This window comes from Lissotriton vulgaris, chromosome 2_1 (genome assembly GCF_964263255.1).
Source record: "Lissotriton vulgaris chromosome 2_1, aLisVul1.2, whole genome shotgun sequence".
Classification (NCBI taxonomy): Eukaryota; Metazoa; Chordata; class Amphibia; order Caudata; family Salamandridae; genus Lissotriton; species Lissotriton vulgaris.
This window is the reverse complement of record NC_141687.1, coordinates 1,637,030,611-1,637,052,924: the sequence shown is the minus strand read 5'-3', so window position 1 is coordinate 1,637,052,924 and position 22,314 is coordinate 1,637,030,611. Positions and strand designations below refer to the sequence as shown.

General features: G+C 44.6%; 1 protein-coding gene across 2 annotated transcripts in view; it reads left to right on the top strand.

Moving 5' to 3' along the window:
- Positions 1–22,314, top strand: part of PTPRU (protein tyrosine phosphatase receptor type U) — an 816,311-nt gene that overhangs the window by 704,515 nt on the left and 89,482 nt on the right. For both annotated transcript variants that reach the window (XM_086957511.1, XM_086957512.1), the window contains 4 exons: positions 11,215–11,312; positions 12,173–12,289; positions 16,898–17,052; positions 17,702–17,837. In XM_086957511.1, coding sequence (XP_086813637.1) covers positions 11,215–11,312; positions 12,173–12,289; positions 16,898–17,052; positions 17,702–17,837 — 506 coding nt within the window. The remainder of the gene's footprint in view (positions 1–11,214; positions 11,313–12,172; positions 12,290–16,897; positions 17,053–17,701; positions 17,838–22,314) is intronic.

The window sequence follows — 22,314 nt, the reverse complement described above, 5'->3', positions numbered from 1 at the left end:
AGTTTTTGCACTACAGATTGTGATTTTTGTTATTTGGTGTAAATCCTTTCAGTAGTTGTTGAGAAATGTAAGAGAATATCATAAAAATAGGAGGGGCACACGGCCCCCCTCCTAGGGCTTTTGAAAACCCAGGGACCACCACCTCCCTGGCCGTTGTATGTTTGCATGCACGGGGTATCCCTGCACCGTGCCCTGGGGACCACCATCTCCCCGGGGCAAATATTTATTAAGTAATGTGGGGAGCACATGCACCCCCCGCAGTACCCGGGACCGACACCTCCCCAAGTTACTCTACAATAAGTATGCTGGGCCTGCCACTTCCATGGGCTAGACACATCAAAATAATGAAGGAGCCCTGTGGAGTGCCCCACAGCCCCAGTGACCGCCACCTCCCCGGGGCTCAATATCAAAATAGTACTGGGGGCCTGCAGGGCACCCACGCAGCCACTGGTACAGCCACCTCCCCGGGGCTAAATGTTAATTTAATGTGGGGGCCCACAGTACACCCCTGCAGCCCTGGGGACCTCCACCTCTCAGGACCTGCTCCTGCTATGTCCTGGGGTGCCTCCCCCCTCGGGACATAGTTGTTTTTTATGGCTTCCCAGGAGCTTTAATGACTCCCACCAGCCCAGAGCAAACACTCTGGTTTCAGCAAGCAAGAGCATTGAAAATGCTCATTTATTGACAGCAGACCATTTGTCTGTTTCCATGCCTGCTCTCAAGCAGGCAGAGAAACAGGCAAACTGTTTTCACACACAGAGAGCTGCATGCTCAGCCGCTCCGTGTGTGTAAGTGCAATGCCAGCTCCTGCAGGAGGTGGGAAGCCAGCAGGGACTGCGGGGCTTGCGGTTACCCCCACCACTCTCCCAATGAAGAGTGGGTTCCCTGGGGGCACCCTCGAAACCGTGGCTGGACCCCGAGGAATGGGGTCCATAAGGCCGAATTCGGTCCGGGAGGGCAGCCGCATGGTCCCACTCCTCCCATTGCAAAAAGATCAGATGCCAGGGAATGGGGGTCCCCGGAGCTGAAATCGACTGGGTTGATGGGGGCCACACAGCACACTCCCCTATTAGAAAAATAATAAAAAGGCCGGGCCCCTCGGAGATGGGGTCCTAGGGCCGAAATCAAGCCCGGGGAGATGGGCTGTGTGGTCCCCCTTCCTATACTTCAACAAAGCAAGTGCCCAAGTTTAAGCACCACTTATGTTGAGTACTAATCATCCTAACTTAGTGATCATGGCCAAGGCAAAGCAAGTATGTTTTCTCTGCATTTCTACTGTGAAAATGTATCTGTAATACTTGATTGAGGTGTTTGTATACTTGCTTATCTCAAGCGCAAAATCTCATATGGTGTTTGTGATGAGTGGGTTATTTTTTTATAACTGCTCCTGAATCCAGAGATCATGTTCTAAACTTTTACAAATTAGAAGTATGTAAACTTGCCTACAAGCCCCGTCCGTTTGGCCCCACCCTATATACATTAGCGGTATTCAACGTCTTATTGCCCTTTTCTCAGGATGATGGACATCTTACTAAAAGAACCCCACAGCACCATACCCTCCTATTTTGGAGACTTGTTCCTCTTGCCTAGGAATACAATTGCATCTCCCCGAAACAAAGAAGCACTTCTGCAAAGTACAAATCATCCAAGTGTGTTTTGTCTGCAGTTCTACTTTCTAAAAATATCTGATGAAGACACTCTAGGAACAATCATATTGGCCAAGTTACAAACACACAACGTCAGTAGAGACATTTTATTGATGTCCTTTACGTAGTTGTAGTGTAGGAGATGCAGCATACATTTACCCAATGTGGTAGCACTTAGTAGTTAGCCAGTAGAAAGTACTCCAGTTGGGTAGAGGTGTTGCAGAAAATGGTGGTGTCTTTTTGGATAAATACGCAGGGCAGGATTCATTCTTCCATGATGCACATTTCACAGAAATTAAACCTCCACTGGTTACAGTTAAGAAATAGAGTTTAAAAAATCCTTAGCAATTCAATTAATAAAACAAAGGTTACAGGGAGGTTATAGTTAAGAAATATAATTTAAACAAAACCTTAAAAATTCACTGGAAAAACCAAAGGTTGCATGGACGTTATAGTTAGGCTCACATTTCACTTGTACAAAACCAGAGGCATTTAGCAGTTCTAGTTACCTGGGCTAACTATAACTTATGCCCCCGCAATGTACTGCCATGTCATGAGTGGTGTAATATGTGAGGTCATAAGCAGTGCATTGCAGGGTCGTAAGTTATAGTTAGCTTAGGTAACTATAGCTGCCGAATTTCGCTGGTTTTGTACTGTTTCAGTGAACTTCTAAGGTTTTAAAAAGCTAATTCCTAACTATAACGTCCCTGTAACCTTTGGTTGTCAGTGAATTTCTAAGGATTTATAAAAGCAAATTCCTAACTATAACTTCCCTGTAACCTTTGTTTTTTTCAGTAGATTTCTATGGTTTATTAACTTGTAATTGCATTTGCAGAGTGGTGGAGAAAGGGGACTAGGCCTCAGACCAGCTCTCAGGAATCCCGCTGTGTAGGACTTATAGGAGGTACCAGGAGGACTTCTTAGCAATCCGGCTGTGTGGGACTTACTGGAGGTAACAGGAGGGGTAGTTGGCCCTCAAGGACGTTCTTGAGGGCCAACTACCCTTCCTGTTAACTCCAAAAAGTCCCACACAGCAGGTTAGCTGAGAGGTTGTCAGAGGCCACGCCTAGGGCTTTAAGTGGGATGAAAAAAAAGATGGTTTCTCAAAGGGGCGTGGGCAGTTCAATTAAGGGTGTGGCTTAAAAACACGTAAGCTAAAAATCTGTGCTTAGCATAGTGTGCCGCCCGACCTGTATTTTGCTGTTTCTGTCATTGCATCCAGATATATGATACAACAAGTAACATCATACCTACAACAAGTCAGGACTATTGGCTTTTTCAATGGTTGTTAGCTGCATAAGATAGATCAGCATGAAATATATATATATATATATATATATATATATTATATCAATGGCGATGAACTTTATGTTCATTTATAAAAACTAAGAAATTGACAATCTTGCTAAACATTTGGACATCTGTTATCCAAACTGCCTCTCCAAAAGAACTAGAAATGTACTTGTAAATAGCTGTCTCTAGAAACTGATTTATATTGTTGAAAAATTGGGTATACACAGCCAATGATTACAATGAAACACTGCTTGCGGGTTAGAACATACAGCGGGGACGTAGGGCACTCAGCCCATAATTGTCAATGGACCTTTCAGTCCGAAAAGTTACGCATTGAATCAACTCTCAGGTACATTGAGTCTTGATTATACACGCACGTGAGTTTCACAAGCGTCAAAAAGCGCCCTCATCCCTGTAAAAAGAGGGAACGCTTTTACATGCGGTAACTAAAATAACTCCTCGCTGTTATGTAAAAACCCACAATGTGTAATGTAAAGCATTAGGCTAAATTTGACAATACTACAAGTCCCAGCATGCCCTCATCAATCATAGGGTGTGTATACAGGCAGAAACATAGAAATAGTAGAGGGACAAATCACCAAAGCTACCGTGAACAGGAACTACGGTTCGAAACGCGTAGGGAGTTGTCTCACGTTTGAAAAATAAAGTAACTGCATGAAACATCAAGGAGTGTGCAGCGATTTCTTCTTTGGTATGGAATAAATTGAGACACTGTCCTGGTCTAACCGCTGGCACCAACTGGATCGAGCTCCCGCTGCGACAGGACATTTTGTGTGTATATATATATTGCTTCTTAGCCCTGAGGGGCGTTTTTTTTCCCGCACACTCTCTGGCAAACAATTAAAGCGATGTCCACACAATGTTTCCAAATTGATTTCGCTTGTTTATTTCCAGCAACAAAAACCCTACGCATTTCGGTCTGTACACAGACCTTGCTCACGGGACTGGTGATATCAAACGTACCATTTTTTTAAGGTGATTAAATAAAGTGCAAAACAACCGGTGACATCATTTCCTATTGCAGTGTCAGCGAATTATGGGACATGTAGTACAAGCATCAATATTTGTAAAAAAAAACTCTTCGTAATCTATCTCACGTTTATAATAATAAGGAAACATAGAACATACTTTTGATCGTTTTAGCGAGCAATTTTCCTTTTTGGCAATTGACCCACAATTGAGCCCTTTGGTGGGCCTATTCATTAAGCCATACCTGAGCATTTTATTCAACCCTCTAGTGGGGAATATTCTAATCAGAGATCTTATTCCAACGCTAATTAAGCCCTTCGGTGGGCCTGTCTGGTAAGTCAATAACGCTCATTTCATTTCCAATTATTTCACCACAAACAATACTCTTACTGCCCATCTCACTTCTTCTTCCCTGTATCTTGATGGTCACTGTGTGAAGTCAAGGAAAAGTGAAAAGTATGTGTCTAAATACATGATACCCAAAAAAAAGAGAGATAAAGGGAGGAAAAAAGACGGAAAAGAAAAGAGAAGAAAGGAAACAGAAAAATGGGAAAGGGAGAGAGAGTCCAGTATTTACACCCATTAAAATCAAGTTATAGAGGAACCCGCCAATGTTCATCTAAAGGTGGTAATGCAACTCTTCATCCTGGTTCAATCCCAGCGGACTTAATGTCTCAAAAGGAGATAAACAAGTGGTGGAAAGTGGCAAGTTGAAGAAAATATGTGGAAGTCAAACGTGTCCCACGGGGCCTGCGTATCAACTTAATGCCCAGCCACCAGGATACAAGTAATGATCTGCTAAGTGAATGGGGTGAATACATCTTACAATCCTCACTGGGATTAATGGAGATTTTAATAAGGCACATTGAAATAGCCTTGGACAAAACAACTAAACAACTCAAAGAATTGGAGAAGGAACTGGCCGCAATGGATATGAATCAGAAATGAAAAAAATCAAAGAAGAATTAGAACATTATATAGACAAACATGAGGAGACTGTACGAATGAGAAAGCAGTCCAAATTTCAAAGAGATAAGGACGATTACCAGGAGGATCGCATATTCACGAAAGTTTGATAAATTCAAACTAAACGAAGGAACAGAATTTACAGCCGAAACTGGAAGCATGTCCTCTTTAACCTCAACAGACGCTAGCACGAGTGAAGGAGAAGTTGAACATAGAGAAATCAGGTCTAAATGTTCTTTTTTAGACAAGATGAAATTCGCACTGCAGCAGAAAAATTGGAAAAAGACAATGACGCCATTAACAAAAATCAACAAAGGAAGAGGAAGGGGACGTGGAAATGCCCGCCGAAACAGACAAGAAGGGGCAAGCAAAAATGCGGATCAAAGTTTTGGCGCAACTCGTATGGGAACAATGACTAGGAGTATACGACAAAAATGGAATTAACAGATCAAAAGCTAAGACCAGCCTTCAAAAATGAAGGACAAGAACTGGAAGTGATAAATTTATCATCGAGAATTTTAACAGAAATGGAACAGAGAATTCTAAAACGGGTCTTGAACTTCTGCCCCACAAACAGCATAGATCTAGGGGAAACCAGGATTGATCTCTACAAATACATACAAAAGATCCAACTGGCTAAATTATTTGTGGGTAATCCCAACATTGCAAAACATAAGAAAATTACTCCAGAACCAGTGATTGGATTACCAGCTAAAGATGTGGAACGCTTTATAAATTTGATGGAATTAAATCTAGATCCTGAGAGTGAAAGAGGGGAAATAAGCTCCCAGTGTGATCCATTTGTAGCAGGAAGCAGCCAGAAAAGGCCACAATCTAAATTCTACCCAAAATTGCCTCCTGGCAATAACATTGACTTCTTTCACGAATGTGTGATTAAGGATCTATACAACTTAAAAGTATCCAAGAAGACAGACAACCTCTCATTGGAAGAAAGGAAAGCATTAAATGCCTTAAAAAAAGATGAAACCATTGAAATTAAGTTGGCGGATAAGGGTGGAAATGTTATCATCCTGGAGAAAGAAGCATATATTCGTGAGGCATATTCGCAACTTAGAAATAGAGAGTAATACGAAAAACTAAAAACGAACCCTACGGCAAAATGGAAGGAGGAACTGGATATGAAATTGAACAACTGGCTTAAACAAAATTTACTGGACGAGGATGAAGTCAAATATCTTACCACATCACTTCCAAAAATGGCAACAATATACTTCCTGCCTAAAGTCCACAAACACCCCACGAAGCCCCCAGGGAGACCGATAATCTTGGCGAAAGGTGCCTTACTCGAACCAATGGCTAATTACTTGGATGTGTTTTTACTACCTTTTGTCAAATGCTCAACATCTTACATCCAGGATATGGGCAATTTACTGAGGAGATTACAAGAAACCCTGTGGCAACCTTCACATAAGCTAATTAGCATGGATGTGGTGTCCTTATATTTGAATATTCGGAATGACATTGGGCTAAAATCATGTGAACATTTCCTAATGGATAGAAATATCCAGTTTACCAATCATAACAGTATGTTATTGGAAATGATTCAAATGTGCTTGGAACAAAATGTTTATTTGGCGAGGAGATCTTCCGCCAATCTAAAGGGACGGCCATGGGATTTTCCTTCAGTCCATCATACGCCTGCCTAACGATGGGATTATGGGAAGAAACCTGGGCATGGCGCAATGAAAACGATGCATTTGTAAATAAGACCATAGCATGGCTCAGATATATCGATGATCTGCTTTTGATATGGGACGGAACGGAGGAAGAATTTTCAAAGTACTTTAAGATTCTAAATGATTCCAACTTTGGATTGAAATTCACTCACACCATCAGTGAAAACAATGTGGTATTTTTGGACACTGACATTTTCATCTGGAACAACGAGGTACATACTACTCTGCACCGACAAAATACAGCAACAAATGCTGTCTTACATGCCCAAAGCTTTCATCGGTCCAGTTTAATTGAAAATATCCCCTATGGGGTATTTCTCAGAATCAAGATAATTTGTTCCAAGGAGGAGGATTGGATAAAACAACAAAGACAAGCCAAAATAAGATTTGAAAAAAGAAAGTACAATCCAAGATCAATCAAAATTGCCCTAGCACGAACAGATACAGTAAAGAGAACAGATTTGTTGAAAGAAAAACAAGTAAGTTAAAAGAATGACAACAAAATAAGATTAATCACTACATACTCGACGGCCAATCAACAACTGACAAAAATTCTGAGAAAGAACTGGCACATCTAACATATGGATACCACAACATCAACCATTGTGGGAGACCATCCGGAAGTAACTTACCGAAGGTCTAGAAATTTGAAGGACCAGTTGGTTCATAGTCATTTCCTACCACCGAAAAAAAAGAGAAACCTGGTTGAAACCAAAAGGCTTCTACAAATGTTCAAGCTGCAAGGTGTGCAGTATTGCTCAAAACACCAAAGAAATCATCATGGCCAACAAACAGGCATGGAAAATTCAACAACTCATTAACTGCAAAAGTCAGTATGCAATATACATCATTGAATGCCTGTGCTCTTTGAAATATGTTGGGAGTACGAAGTGCGAATTGAAAAAAACGCATCCTGGAACACGTTCATGCTACGATAAACACCGACAGAAGCAACGCAGTTGCCAAACATATGAAAAAGGAACATGGGGGCAACTGGAAGGATCTTAAATTCTATGCAGTGGAGACTGTGGGAATACATCCAAGCGGTGGAGATCGTGAAAGAACAATGAGGCAAAAGGAATCCAAACATATCCTGAACTTCCGTACATTAAGTCCGCTGGGAAAGAACCAGGATGAAGAGTTGCATTTACACCTTTAGATAAACATTGGCGGGTTCCTCTATCCTAGATTACTTGATTTTAATGGGTGTAAATACTGGAATCTCTCTCCCTTTTCCCATCTTTCTGTTTCCTTTCTTCTCTTTTCTTTTCCCTCTTTTTTCTTCCCTTTTTCTCTCCTTTTTTTGGATATCATGTATTTAGACACATACTTTTCACTTTTCTTTGACTTCACACAGTGACCATCAAGATACAGGGAAGAAGAAGTGAGATGGGCAGTAAGAGTATTGTTTGTGGTGAAATAATTGGAAATGAAATGAGCGTTATTGACTTACCAGACAGGCCCACCGAAGGGCTTAATTAGAGTTGGAATAAGATCCCTGATTAGAATATTCCCCACTAGAGGGTGGCTTAATGAATAGGCCCACCAAAGGGCTCAATTGTGGGTCAAGTGCCAAAAAGGAACGTTGCTCGCTAAAATGATCAAAAGTATGTTCTATGTTTCCTTATTATTATAAACGTGAGATAGAATATGAGGAGTTTTTTTTACAAATAATGATGCTTTTCCTACATGTCCCATAATTCCCTGACACTGCAATAGGAATTGATGTCACCGGTTGTTTTGTACTTTATTTAATCACCTTAAAAAATGGTTTGTTTGATATCACCAGTCCCAGAAGCAAGGTCTGTGTACAGACCGAAACGCGTAGGGTTTTTGTTGCTGGTTGATGTAAATAAACAAGCGAAATCAATTTGGAAACATCGTGTGGACATCGCTTTAATTGTTTGCCAGAGAGAGCGCGGGAAAAAAATGCCCCTCGGGGCTAAGAAGCACAATATTACCGCAGCATCTCTTTCACTTAAAGCCCGGGTGACCCCACGATAATGTTGCTGCTTCTGAGTTTCACAAAGAGAAGGGAAATCCAGAGAGATAACGACTCTTAAAAAGATTTCCCATCCTCTACAACGCTCACCTGACATGACGTCATGCCCTAACTGCTCCACTAGTGAGAAGTGAGCAGTGTGAGCACCCGCACATCGATCTGCCTGCTGTCGCTGCAGTCCGTAAAAAAATGGACTGTCTGTGCCAGGGCAAAAAACAGAGTCCCATAGAGAATCGTTTTGAGGCCCCCTTTTAAAAACTGCTGGTGCTCAGCACCAGTGAGACCCGGCCCACTTAAACACTGGCCACACCCCCTTTCTCAACTACTGTGCAAAAGCACCTCCTGGCACCCTACTAGTAGGGGGGATGAAGTCCCCTTGCCACCAGATAATCCTCCTGGTAAATCCAGTAAGTCCCACACAGTGAGTTTACTGAGAGGTGCTCTGTGGCCACGCTCGCTTTCTCCATCACTCTGCAAACGCGCCTCCTGCGCAATACTAGTTAAGGGATGAAGTCCCCTTGGCTCTTGAGGGTCCTTGGGGTCCAGCTACCCCTCCTCCCACCCCCAGTAAGAACCACACAGCTGGATTGCTGAGAGGTTGTTAGAGGCCATGCCCCCTTTCTCTAACATTCTGCAAACGTGCCACCTGATACACTTCTGGTTGGGGGAAATAGTCCACTTTAGTCCTGGGGTCCTCAGAAGTAAAGTGGAACTCATTCCCCAACCGGAAGCACACCAGGAGGCGCATTTGCAGAGTTGTAGAGAAAGGGGGCATAGCCTTCATGTCCTCTCAGCAATCCCACTGTCTGGGTCTTACTGGAGGTAAAAAGGGGGCTTGTTGGCCCCCAAAGTCCCGCAGCATTCAAGGGGATTTCTTTCCCCAACCACCACTGCTTAAAGAGGTACATTTGCAGAGAGCGGGTTAAATAGTATGTTTTAGGGAAGGGGGCTACGTCGCTTCCCCCCTTTGGTCAATTTCTGCCCCGGCTGCACAATCTTCCGGGGCCAGTATTATTATTTTTAATGGGTAGGGCGGCCACATAGCCTCCCTCCCCAGGCCGATTATGGCCCGGGGATCCCATCCCCCCGGGGCCTGCCCTTTATTTTTTTAAATGGAAGGCGGGGCGCGCGACTCCCTCCCCGGGCAGATTATAGCCCCATGGACCCGATCCCCTCGAGGCCGGCCCTTCATTTTTTAATGGGAGGGGGCCATGTGGCCCCCCTTTTGAGGCCAATTTCAGCCCCAAGGACCCCATCCCCTGGGGCCAGGCCATTATTTATTTTTTTTTAAAAGGGAGGGGAGCCGCCCGGCCCCCATCCCTAGGCCTATATCAGCCCCGGGGCCAGGCCTTCATAATTGTTTTTAAAAACAGGGAGTGGGCTCCCGAGGCATGGCCTCTTGTTGTGAACTGCTTCAAGGTAGCTTCAAGGCCCCCGCGATCCCTGCTGGCTCCCCGCCTCCTCCGGGAGCCGGCAATGCTTTTGGAGAAAGGGAGTTGCAAACATTTTGCCCCGGAGGTGGTGGTCCCCGGGGACTGCTTGGGGGGCTGAGTGAACCCCCCCCCCCCCGCATTTCAGTGAATTACCCCAGGGAGGTGGCTGGTGAATTTTAACCCACCTGTAACGGCACATTAACCACTTTAACCTTTGTTTTATTTCAGTAAATTTTATATTAATAATATAAATAAGTGCATGTGTGTATATATATATATATATATATATATATATATATATATATATATATATATATATATATATATATATATATATATATATATATATATATATATATATATATATATATAATGAATATATATATATATATATGATACATAATACACATACATGCTTACGCACCCACACATCTTTTTATATCTGAGTCCCTTGAAGACATATATAGGCCCTTATTTGGTGTTAAAAATACTAATACAAGTACCTTGAAATAAAAAAATTAAAAAAGAATAGTAACCCTATATATGTTAACCCTGTGATATAATATTACTCAATATTCTGGACATTATATTTTTGCAGGTTGATATCCTTCACACGATATTGTGGTACAACGCCATTCCCTCTCACTTTGACAAAGGTCAATGCTGTATCTGCCTTCAAATGGCTGAAATGCTTGTGCTAGTTCTAGCTGCCCTCACATGGTCATGTGTGCTGCCTCCAATTGCCTTCACGTGCCTGGGGAGGCCAGCGGCAGCTTGTCTGTCTTCAGATGGCCTAGAAAGAAGGTGTTCGCTTTGCCTCCATCATTGGCAGAACTTGCTCTGCACCTTCACTTAACTAAACCCAGTGTTAGCGCTGTGTTATAGATTCACAAGGACTTCTTGCATGGAGGTAGAAGTAAGGGAATGGGAAATACGTACGGATGGAGGGAGAGACGTTGAATATGATCCCCATGAAGAGAGTGGCCTTTTAACACCTTGACCACGGCACAAATTCCGCCGCGGTGCTGGCATTCTAATCAGTGGGCGGGGTTCGGAAGGCCCCTGGACATCCTCCGCACACTCCCACCGTCAAGTGAGATGACTGGGGGCCGTCCCCGGCATCGAAGGGGTTAAGGATGGTTATAAGACTTAGTTCCAAACTTGACCTATGTCTTCTTCACCCGCAGGTCCAAAGCAGGAGATGGTTTACGACTTCTGGAGGATGGTGTGGCAGGAGCACTGCTCCAGCATTGTGATGATAACGAAGTTGGTGGAGGTGGGCAGGGTACGTTCTTGAGTGGATTCTTGGATGAGGGGGATGCCAGGGACTGAATGAAAGCCTCTCAGGACAGACAGCATGCATGCGAGAGGGAGGGATCAGCAGTGCAAGACACAGAGACATACTTTGAGAACAGGAAGAGACTGTTGCAGCTGATGAAAAAGACAGGAAGCTGTTTATCAGAAATCTGAACTACTGTGTTTGGGAATAGAACGAGTAAAAACGAGTCCAGCCGCTGCGAGTCAAGGCTCAAAATGTACCTCGGAGCAGAGAGAAAGGGTGTGGCTTAACGGCTAGAGCGGTCCATCTCAAATCTGGGGAACTGGGTTCGAGTCTGGTAACTCAACATACTGTGATTCTGGGCAAATCACTTAATCTCCCTGTGCCTAACTAAAACAATGAATGTGTCCGTGTTTAAGCAACTGGTGCTCATGTAAAGCGCTCTGATACCCGATACCTTGACGTTCGCGCTATATAAAACTCTGGGGTGGTAAAGAAGTGGAAATTAAATATTGAAGAAAACATAGAAAGCTTCTAAGAGTTGAGAGGGTGGGCGACTATTACAGAAAAAAGATATACAGATGTGTATCAGTACCAGAACTGGAAACCCCAGATGATAACCCTTATAACAGTGAGAGACCAATGTTTGTTGAGTGTGCGCCTAGATGCACCATCCAGGGAGAGAGAGGCGTGGCCGGGCCTGCAGAAGAGGTGGGGATGAGACAAAAAGGAGGAAAAGAGATGCCATGCCCAGTGCCCTTGCTCATAGCCTGCCCTCCACGCGGATGCTTGTGCATCTGATCCACACTGAGCTTGGGTACAGGGGTCCAAGTGCCAGCAGCACTCTAACCCTCTTTATCTTTCAGGTGAAGTGCTCTAAGTACTGGCCGGAGAGCTCCGAACTCTACGGCGACATCAAGATCACGCTGCTAGAAACAGAGACCATGGCGGAGTATGAAGTCCGGACCTTCTCAATGGAGCGGGTACATTGTGCTTGTGTTTCCCTGTGTGTGATTGGCAGGCATGGCCCTTCTTGCATGAAAGAAGGATTTAGGTAGTCTTGGCCTCCATGGCTTTCCCGGAGTTTCATTGATGGATTATTAATTTCCTGTTAGTTGATTGAATACATTTTTGCCTAAACTATGGGTGTATTTACAACAAGGGGTGGTGAGGGACAGAGTCTCTGAATTAAGCAGAAAGCTCTCACCCAGTCAAGAGATCAGGGCTAGATCCAACACCGTTTTTTTAGCTCACTGCACCATCCTAGTTTCAGAACCTGGCTGTATGCAAATTAGTCTGTTCCTGTCCCAGTGCATGATGGGAACAGGGCAAACCAAACTACAAAAGCCAATTCTTACACTGGGAAGGAAACAAGCTCCCGGGGACCGGTTTCTGGCATTACAGCCGTCTTCGGCCCGGTTTGCTTGAATCCTGATGGTGCAATGAGCAAGGGTCTCACATCTGAGAATACCCTTCCACGCTTAGGGTGGACAAAAATATTTACAACAAGGGGTGGTGAGGGACAGAGTCTCTGAATTAAGCAGAAAGCTCTCACCCAGTCAAGAGATCAGGGCTAGATCCAACACCGTTTTTTAGCTCACTGCACCATCCCAGTTTCAGAACCTGGCTGTGTGCAAATTAGTCTGTTCCTGTCCCAGTGCATGATGGGAACAGGGCAAACCAAACTACAAAAGCCAATTCTTACACTGGGAAGGAAACAAGCTCCCGGGGACCGGTTTCTGGCATTACAGCCGTCTTCGGCCCGGTTTGCTTGAATCCTGATGGTGCAATGAGCAAGGGTCTCACATCTGAGAATACCCTTCCACGCTTAGGGTGGACAAAAATATTTACAACAAGGGGTGGTGAGGGACAGAGTCTCTGAATTAAGCAGAAAGCTCTCACCCAGTCAAGAGATCAGGGCTAGATCCAACACCGTTTTTTAGCTCACTGCACCATCCCAGTTTCAGAACCTGGCTGTATGCAAATTAGTCTGTTCCTGTCCCAGTGCATGATGGGAACAGGGCAAACCAAACTACAAAAGCCAATTCTTACACTGGGAAGGAAACAAGCTCCCGGGGACCGGTTTCTGGCATTACAGCCGTCTTCGGCCCGGTTTGCTTGAATCCTGATGGTGCAATGAGCAAGGGTCTCACATCTGAGAATACCCTTCCACGCTTAGGGTGGACAAAACGATTCAGAAAAGGGGGTGGTGACGGACAGAGTATCTGAATTAAGCAGAACACTCCTACCCAGTCCAAAGATCAGGGCTTGATCCATCACCGTTTTTTATCTCACTGCACCATCCCAGCTCAGAACCTGGCTACATGCAAATTAGTCTGTCCCTGGCCCAGTGCATCATGGGAACAGGGCAGACCAAACTACCAAGCCAATTCTTATACTGGGAAGGAAACAAGCTTCCGGGGACCGGTTTCTGGCATTTCAGCCGTCTTCGGCCCGGCTTGCTTGAATCCTGATGGTGCAGTGAGCAAGGGACTCACATCTGAGTATACCCTTCCACGCTTATGGTGGACAAAACGATTCAGAAAAGGGGGTGGTGACGGACAGAGTATCTGAATTAAGCAGAACACTCCTACCCAGTCCAAAGATCAGGGCTTGATCCATCACCGTTGTTTAGCTCACTGCACCATCCCAGCTCAGAACCTGGCTACATGCAAATTAGTCTGTCCCTGGCCCAGTGCATCATGGGAACAGGGCAGACCAAACTACCAAGCCAATTCTTATACTGGGAAGGAAACAAGCTTCCGTCCCTTCTGTGAGGACATTGCCCAGAATAGTCTGAACTTTTGTCGAATCTGCAGGGGTATTGACTATGAGTGACTGACTATTTGCCCATATCTACTTACTTTATTACTGATTCATACTTATTTTCAATCTTAATTTCTTACTTCTTTTTCAGTTTGCCATTTGATGTTTCTTATATTTGATGTTTCTTGTATTACTCTTTCTTTGTTGTGTTCTTTCTTTTGTCATTTGCCTCTTTCTTCAGTCTGGAGTTGCTCATTGTTTTCTCTCTTCTTTGTTTTAGTATCTTTATTTTGCTGTGTTTTTTTCTATATTTTTTCTATATTTCTTTTTCCTCTCCACTTTTTATCCATGGTTTCTTTCTTTGTTACCATTTTCTTTATTTTTTACAGTAGTTGCTGCATCATAATTTACTCCCAACATTGTTTTTTCTTTCTGCTTCAAACTTTTTTGCTCTTAAATATGTTTATTTTAATTTAGCTTCCCTTTTTTACATCCTTATGTTGTGTTGTTGGACGCCCAAATTCATTTAATCCGCTTTTCTTTTTCTTCTTTTATGATCTCCCTTCTTTTGCTGCTCCTAAATGTTTTTTCAGCATTTTGTTTTCCTTTTTCCTTTCTATTAGTTTTCCGTGTCTCTTCTGCCCTTGTTCCTATCGTTTTTTCCTCCCTCACCACCTGGACGCTTTCCTTTTTAGGTCTCGCCTGTCGATGCGCATGCGCATCGAGCAAGCGAGACTATGGGGGCTTATCCACTCTTTATCCAACTTGCAAGGAATCGTGGCGATTCCTTGCAGTGCCCGTGACTTTTAAGCTCAATGCGCATGCGCATTGAGCTTAAAAGCGCGTGCACATGCCCCCAGCCGCCTGCCTTGCCTACTCTCCCGCCCCCTCACTTCTTGATTGCACGGCCGCTAGGCCGTGCCTCCCCTACTCTCCTCCTCCTACTCTCCTCCCCTCGCCGTCTGTTCCCGCACTCCTCCCACACCCCCGCTCCGCCCCCTCCCCTGTCTGCCATGTCACTATCAACTACCTCTAAGAAACAAACGCTAGGAATAGCGGACTTGGAAGGTGGTTACTGTCGTTAGTTATGTCAATTGTCCACATTGTATTTGTATTAATATTTGTAAACTGTCAATTCGCCTCCACCGTCTCGTGAATGTCGAGCGCGGGGACAGCCGTGCCTTGGTGGCGCCTATGTTTGTGCGTGTGTATCTTCGTTTTATTCTTGGTGCCAGGAGCCTCGTTCTCCCCCCCAGTACCCACCTGTTGCCAGGCTGCCTCAGCTGATTCTGTGCGAGGGGAACTCCCTGACACGTGCTCAGGCCGGGCTCGGAAAGTTACCATGATCCCCACTGCCGCCTTCCTGCACATTGAGAACTTGGATTCAGTGCACATTCTGAAACTCTCGGGTTTCCCCAGAGACTATTATTTTCCCCATAAAGAGGAACCGTGGTAGTCACAAGAACAGCATAGCGCAGAACTGATGGCTCATGCCCCCTGGCCATTGCTCATACATCCTCTAATCAGTCTTTTTCTTAACCTCTCCTCTTTCCGCTGCCTGCTTTTTTCCCCGCCATTGCTTTCTTTCTCCTCTTGTTCACCCCTTTTCCTCTAGTTCATCCCCTTCTTACTGCTCTCTTATGTCCCTCATCCGTGCCTCCACTTTCTTTCATTGTATTTACAGTTCCTGTCTCTTTATCCCTTGCTTACTTTGCTGTACATATTCTTTGCCAATGCTTGTTACATTGTGCTGCGTCAGCCCATCCTAAGTATCCCCTCCCTGTTTTGTTCCATCACTCCATCCCACGTTTCCTCTGGTTGCCTCAGTCTCTCCCACTGTTCCCCCTCGAACCGTCTGAAATGAATCACAAAACAGGGTGCCAGAATTTTCTGCTGAGCGACTATCCTGGGCTCTGTGGTGAGAACTGCGTAACTCACACCTCTGTCACAGAACAAGCTACAACCTCAATGTGCCTGTTTTAAGATGTTACATTTACAACGCAGTGCAGCCCCCGTTAACAGTTGTGGCTCGTCTCTACTGACACTGGTTGTCCAATTTTAATAACTCGCACACTCTAAATTGACTGCAGTACCCCGTGTGCCCTGGTCTGGCCATATGTGTAACTTGGCTTATGGGGCTGGTGAATATTGTTTATTTCCCCATAGCGAGGGCCACTGGAATTACGCAATTTTGTGGCTGCAACATTATCTGCATGATGATGGATTTGTTGCAAGCGCCACATAATCCATCGTCTGCTGCATATCCTGCAGAGTTGAACACAAAAAAAAAGTTTCTAGCTGAAACAGATCAACAGTAACTAAACAATACTGCAAAACGTATTGCTGCACAATGGAAGGTCATTTGCAAAGGGTGACTGGTCACACATCCATTGCTTATTGCTTTGTTTGAGGGTTAAACTGGTAATTATGAGGTGGAGTCTCAGCCCAGACAGTGCTAACAAGTATGAAAATGATAAAGTAATGAAATATGATCACAAATTGTGCCGCAATACTCTACATAATTTATCTTGCTGCATAATTTAGTCGACATATAGTCACATATAAGTCCCGTTAATACAAAACATGTTGCTTTACAAATGCTAGAGGTGTCACATTTACAAAAATGATATCTATTGGCTTTGTAAAGAAGAAAGCTATTAATTTAGCTATTTAGAAAAAACAACACATAAATAAAAAACAAAAAAATAAATAACACCTATAGCTCAAACTTTACTACTGCGAGACCTATTGCATTTCCAATGCTTGTTCTCCCTGCACTCCTCTTCATTCATCTAACCTCACTCATGTTTTCTGTCTCTTTACAGAGGGGTTATCCAGCCAGGCATGAGGTAAAGCAGTTTCACTTCACGTCGTGGCCAGAACACGGGGTGCCTTACCATGCCACGGGCCTTTTGGCCTTCATTCGTCGAGTTAAGGCCTCAACACCTCCAGATGCGGGGCCTGTTGTCGTCCACTGCAGGTAAAATCTATTCAGGAGCTTCGAGAAGCCTACATTATAGCTATAAAAAAAAATCTAACTCGTGCATACTAAGCCTGGAGGAATTTTTTCACAGTTTTCAGTTTTTGTATTAGTAGTTGTGGACTGTTGGTACCACTTCTCATTATAACGCAGTACTCAATGTAAGTAGTTTAGCTAGGTGCCTCCTTTATGCAGACCCTGCTTAAGACCCCGACCAGCCACAACCTTCATGCCAGCCCCAAAGTAAGAGCTATCCTCATCAATGACCTTCATCCCAGCCCCAATACGTATTGGTAGTCAGAATTTTGATATAAACTGGATAAAGAGCTGAAAACAACCACCACATTTAAGCCATCCCCACCTAAAAGTGATACATGCCATGATTCTCTTGTTGAGCTCTATACAGAGAGGTCTGCAGTCGTACTAACCTTGCTGCATAGTTTTAGCTCTACGTCGGCTTTCTTTAGAAAGTCACGAGTGACCTTTGTGCTGTGCTGGAAGCGATTAGCAAATTCTACTGAAATAAACAGCTAATCCTCTATGGGTCTGTGAGAGCAGCAGCAGTGGTGGGGTATCTCAATAAGACTTTTAAGATATCCTTAAACTACTCTAAGGAAGTAGAATTATCAGGATCCTCCTGTCTTCACAGCGCTGGTACTGGACGGACAGGATGCTACATCGTGCTGGACGTGATGTTGGACATGGCTGAGTGTGAAGGCGTGGTGGACATTTACAACTGCGTCAAGACACTCTGCTCCCGGAGGATCAACATGATCCAGACAGAGGTGAGTGGAGCTCATCGAGTTGGGCAGGGAGAGAGGCGGTGTGTGATCGATCATGTCCATGTCTTTCCTCCGAAAAGGGTTATCAGCTGTACAGAAATATTAGCAGTGTTCTGCAACCTTAAAGAACAACTATATGGATCTCACTGACCTATTAGGTTAAAGGCGAGAAGCACAGCTTGACTTTGGAAGAATATCAGTAAATTTAACAGCTTGGTATATATCCTGCTAATGGGGCAGCGTGGTCAACTCTGATCAGGAGAAATGTTCAAGAAATGCAAATCTATAAAACAAAATAGCCCCTACGTGTGAGGGCCATTGTTACAGAAAGTAACACATCCCTCCCTCCCCTTTTTGTTTTTGTTTTCCAGAAATACAAACTTGGAATACTCTCCAAGTCCCTTAACGATAGATGATTCTACCATTCTAACTGTGTACATCTAAGAACTAAATCCACCCTTGCTGGAGTCCTAAAGGTGTAGAATTGAACATGATTAAGTGGCAGTGTAAACCTAGTCATGTTATACGAAAGAGAATTTGAAATTAATGGAAAGCCCGCAGTAGAGAACCTCTTGAGTCAGAGATCCGAGTAATACACAGGAGGCGGCTCGGGAGTATTGAAGTATCTATCTTGAAGCAGTGGCATAATACACGATACAGCTGAAGTCAATTCATAGTCTGAATTTGAGGAGCACGCTGGGACCAGGGCCAGCATCGTGACTTTTGCTTCAGAAAACGCATTCTGTGACTACTGGGTGAAGAACTACTGAGGCTGCTACCATGATCGATTGTCAACAGATTTGTTTTTTTGCTTTTCCACTGCGAGCTGCTAACCGCAGCTGCTTGATTCTCATGGTTTTCAATGAAGGAATATTACATATTTTTTTGCATTTTTAGCTGAAGTGGCTGAGTAATTTTAAGGACCATTTTCGAAAAGATTTTCATCTCCCTTCCATGCATATGTATACATGCATGCCCTGGTTGCGTTATCTTCTAAACTGACAGTTCCCAGATAACTCATGAATCCCCACCAAAAACAAGCTGTAAAGTAACTTGCTTTTAATATACATCGAAATGTGTTACTCCATAGCTGCGTTTTATCAGTTTCCCAATTTTAAGGAGCCTTCTTAGCAGACTCCACCTTACATGTCGTGAGCCCATGGTTACGTATGTGCAGCCTTCACACGTCTTATCAGCAGGTGTGAGTGGCATTGACATAGTTCTGCCCGTATTGTACACTGCTGCCTGCGCTGTGACAGTTCTGATTGAGAGAAGCTTGTAATCTTGCTGTACATGCTGCCTGTGCTGTGCGCAGGGCTTTAAGTGGGCCGGGTCTCAAGGGGTCTGAGCACCGGCAGTTTTTTAAAAGGGGCCTCGAAACGGGTCTCTATCGGGCTCTGTTTTGTGCCCTGGCACCGGCGGTCTGTTGTTTTTCAGACTTCAGTGACAGCAGGCACGATGTGCGCTGCTCACACTGCTCACTTCTCACTAGTGGAGAAGTTACGGCACGACTTAAGGGAAGGGAAATCCTTGCTTCTTACATCTCTCGTGTCTGCTTTTTTAAACACACGACTCCGAGCGCTGGTACGAGTGAGGGAGCCCTATTGAACAGCGCATATTGCCACTTATCTTTTTGAAGGTCAGGAATAGCAACATTGTTGTGGTGTCACCAGGGCTCTAAGTGGAAGCTTTTTCACTTTCTACGCAAGCCTAGTTGCTGCTTATTTGTCTTATTCAACTAACAACCATTGACAAAGACGATAGTCCTGACTTGTTGTAGGCATTTTGTTACTTGTACCTTATATCTAGATGTAATGACAGAAACAGCAAAATACAAGTCGGGCAGCACACACTATGCTAACCACAGACTTTTAAGCTTATGTGTTAAGCCACGCCCCTAATTACATAGGCCACGCCCCTTTGAGAGACCCCCCAGTTTTTTCATCCCACTTAAAGCCCTGGCTGTGCCTATTCTACGCATGCGAGAGAAGCCCGTTTTGTTGCTTTATGTAGATAACCGAAGCTTGTCACAATACCTTCTCTATTAAGTATGTGCCTATGAGGAAATACATGTTGTTAAAACGTGTTTAAAAAGCAGGAGCTCAGTATGAAAGGCGTAGCTCTTGTATAGCATACATCTTGTGTGTGTGTATATATATATATATATATATATATATATATATATATATCTTTCCATTTTATTAGGGGTGGGGCCAAGTGAAGTGGGTGTACCTTTGCTGCCTGCTAACCTGCCGGTGTCTGAGAGGAGTGTTTGCATTGCTGCTGCCTGTACACCTGCCTGTGTCTGAGGGAAGTGTTGGTACTGTTCCTTATACCTGTGCTATGTCTCGTCTGCTTGTGATAGAAGTGTTTGTAACTGCTGTATCATGCTCGCCTGCCTGTGTCTGAGGGAAGTGTTTGTACTGCTGCTGCCTAGTCTGCTTGTGAAGGAAGTCTTCGTAGTTCTGCTGTCTGCTCGCCTCGCCTGCCTGTGTCTAAGGGAAGTGTCTTTTGTACTGTGGCTAGTCTGCTTGAGGTGGAAGTCTTTGTAGCTCTGCTGCCTGCTCGCCTGCCTGCTCGCCTGCCTGTGTCTGAGGGAAGTGTCTTTTGTACTGTGCCTAGTCTGCTTGTGAGGGAAGTCTTTGTAGCTCTGCTGCCTGCTCACCTGCCTGTGTCTGAGGGAAGTGTTTTGTACTGTGCCTAGTCTGCATGTGAGGGAAGTCTTTGTAATTCTGCTGTCTGCTCACCCGCCTGTGTCTGAGGGAAGTGTTTAGTACTGTGCCTAGTCTGCTTGTGAGGGAAGTCTTTGTAGCTCTGCTGCCTGCTCACCTGCCTGTGTCTGAGGGAAGTGTTTTGTACTGTGCCTAGTCTGCATGTGAGGGAAGTCTTTGTAGCTCTGCTGCCTGCTCACCTGCCTGTGTCTGAGGGAAGTGTTTTGTACTGTGCCTAGTCTGCATGTGAGGGAAGTCTTTTTAGCGCTGCTGCCTGCTCGCCTGCCTGTGTCTGAGGGAAGTGTCTTTTGTACTGTGGCTAGTCTGCTTGTGAGGGAAGTCTTTGTAGCTCTGCTGTCTGCTCGCCTGCCTGTGTCTGAGGGAAATGTCTTTTGTACTGTGCATAGTCTGCTTGTGAGGGAAGTCTTTTTAGCTCTGCTGTCTGCTCGCCTGCCTGTGTCTGTGTCTGAGGGAAGTGTCCACGCGCTGCTGCCGGCTCCTTACCTGGATGCTGGTGCGCTCCTCCTTTGAAGAAGGCCGCGCGCTCAGGTGCTAGCGCGCGCAGGGGGCGCTGCTGTCCGAGGCCCGGCTTGGAATCAGTAAGCTGGGCTCGTCTGGTGATTAATGCGCCGCTTGATGGGGGTGGCGGAGGGATAAGGGTGAGAGGGACCACTCCTGGCCAAGGTAGCGAGCAATTACTCCCGAGTAATGTGTTCATTAACTTAAAGCACAGGCACTAACCCTTGGCGGCTGGCACCGTCGAACGTGCAGGTGCCTGCAGGAGCGCGCGCCGGTGATTCATGGCGGAGATGAGCGGAAGACGCGCCGTCTCCAGCTGGGATTCCTTTATCTCTGCACCCGCTACATGTGTGTGCGGAGACGGCAGCTCACGGAGCGCGAGGGCTTAAGCCTTTCATTTTACCGTTATTATTATTTTTTGTATTGCTTTTTGATTGTCGCCAACATACTCGACTCATTGTGTTCTACTTGTTGAGCCTGCGCCTTTTATACTCTAACGATGTGCTGCCTCCAGAAATCGACTATGGAAGGCAATGATGAGATTTTTGAACGGGCCATTACCTCGGCTGCCATGTGCCTGACTGTCCCAAACCTATCTATCACCTGTTAGATGAAATCGCTAGTCACGTAATTTCAGATGTACCCCGTAGCCCATTCTAAAACATAGAATCCCACTATCTAAAACGTCCTTGTCTGGGGCGTTATATTCAGAGCCAATGCAATTGTGTGGCCACGGCCTTTCCGCACATTTATGAATTTACCGCATTTGCTGTATAATTCATCATCTACTGCATACTTTGCAGCTTTTAACAAAAATAAGTTGTATCGATTAGATGTTACTAACAATGGCCAGCCCTTTGTTGTGCTGGGGCAGGTCACTTTTCAGTTGTGGATTGCTGTGTTAAACTGATACTAATGAGGTGAAACCTTTTTCCCAGACAGAGTGAACGTGTAAAAAAGAAAAATGTCAAGATTGTGATGTATTAGTGCCGCAAAAATCGCCACACTATGCCGCATAATGTTCTTTTTTTTTACGCATAGTTTAGTCCTCTCCTGCCTCATAATTCTAGTGACCGTGGTTATATTTGAGTCAGTTATTAAACTGGACTGGTGTAGGGCCTTGTCAGCATTACTTTCGACCCTGTAAGGAATGAGTAACTCTGTGTAGCACCCTAGACTCGTCATCGGGAAGTTAAATCCAAAAAGATTTGAATAGGACTGTGTATCTCTCTGCAAGCAATCGTAAATTG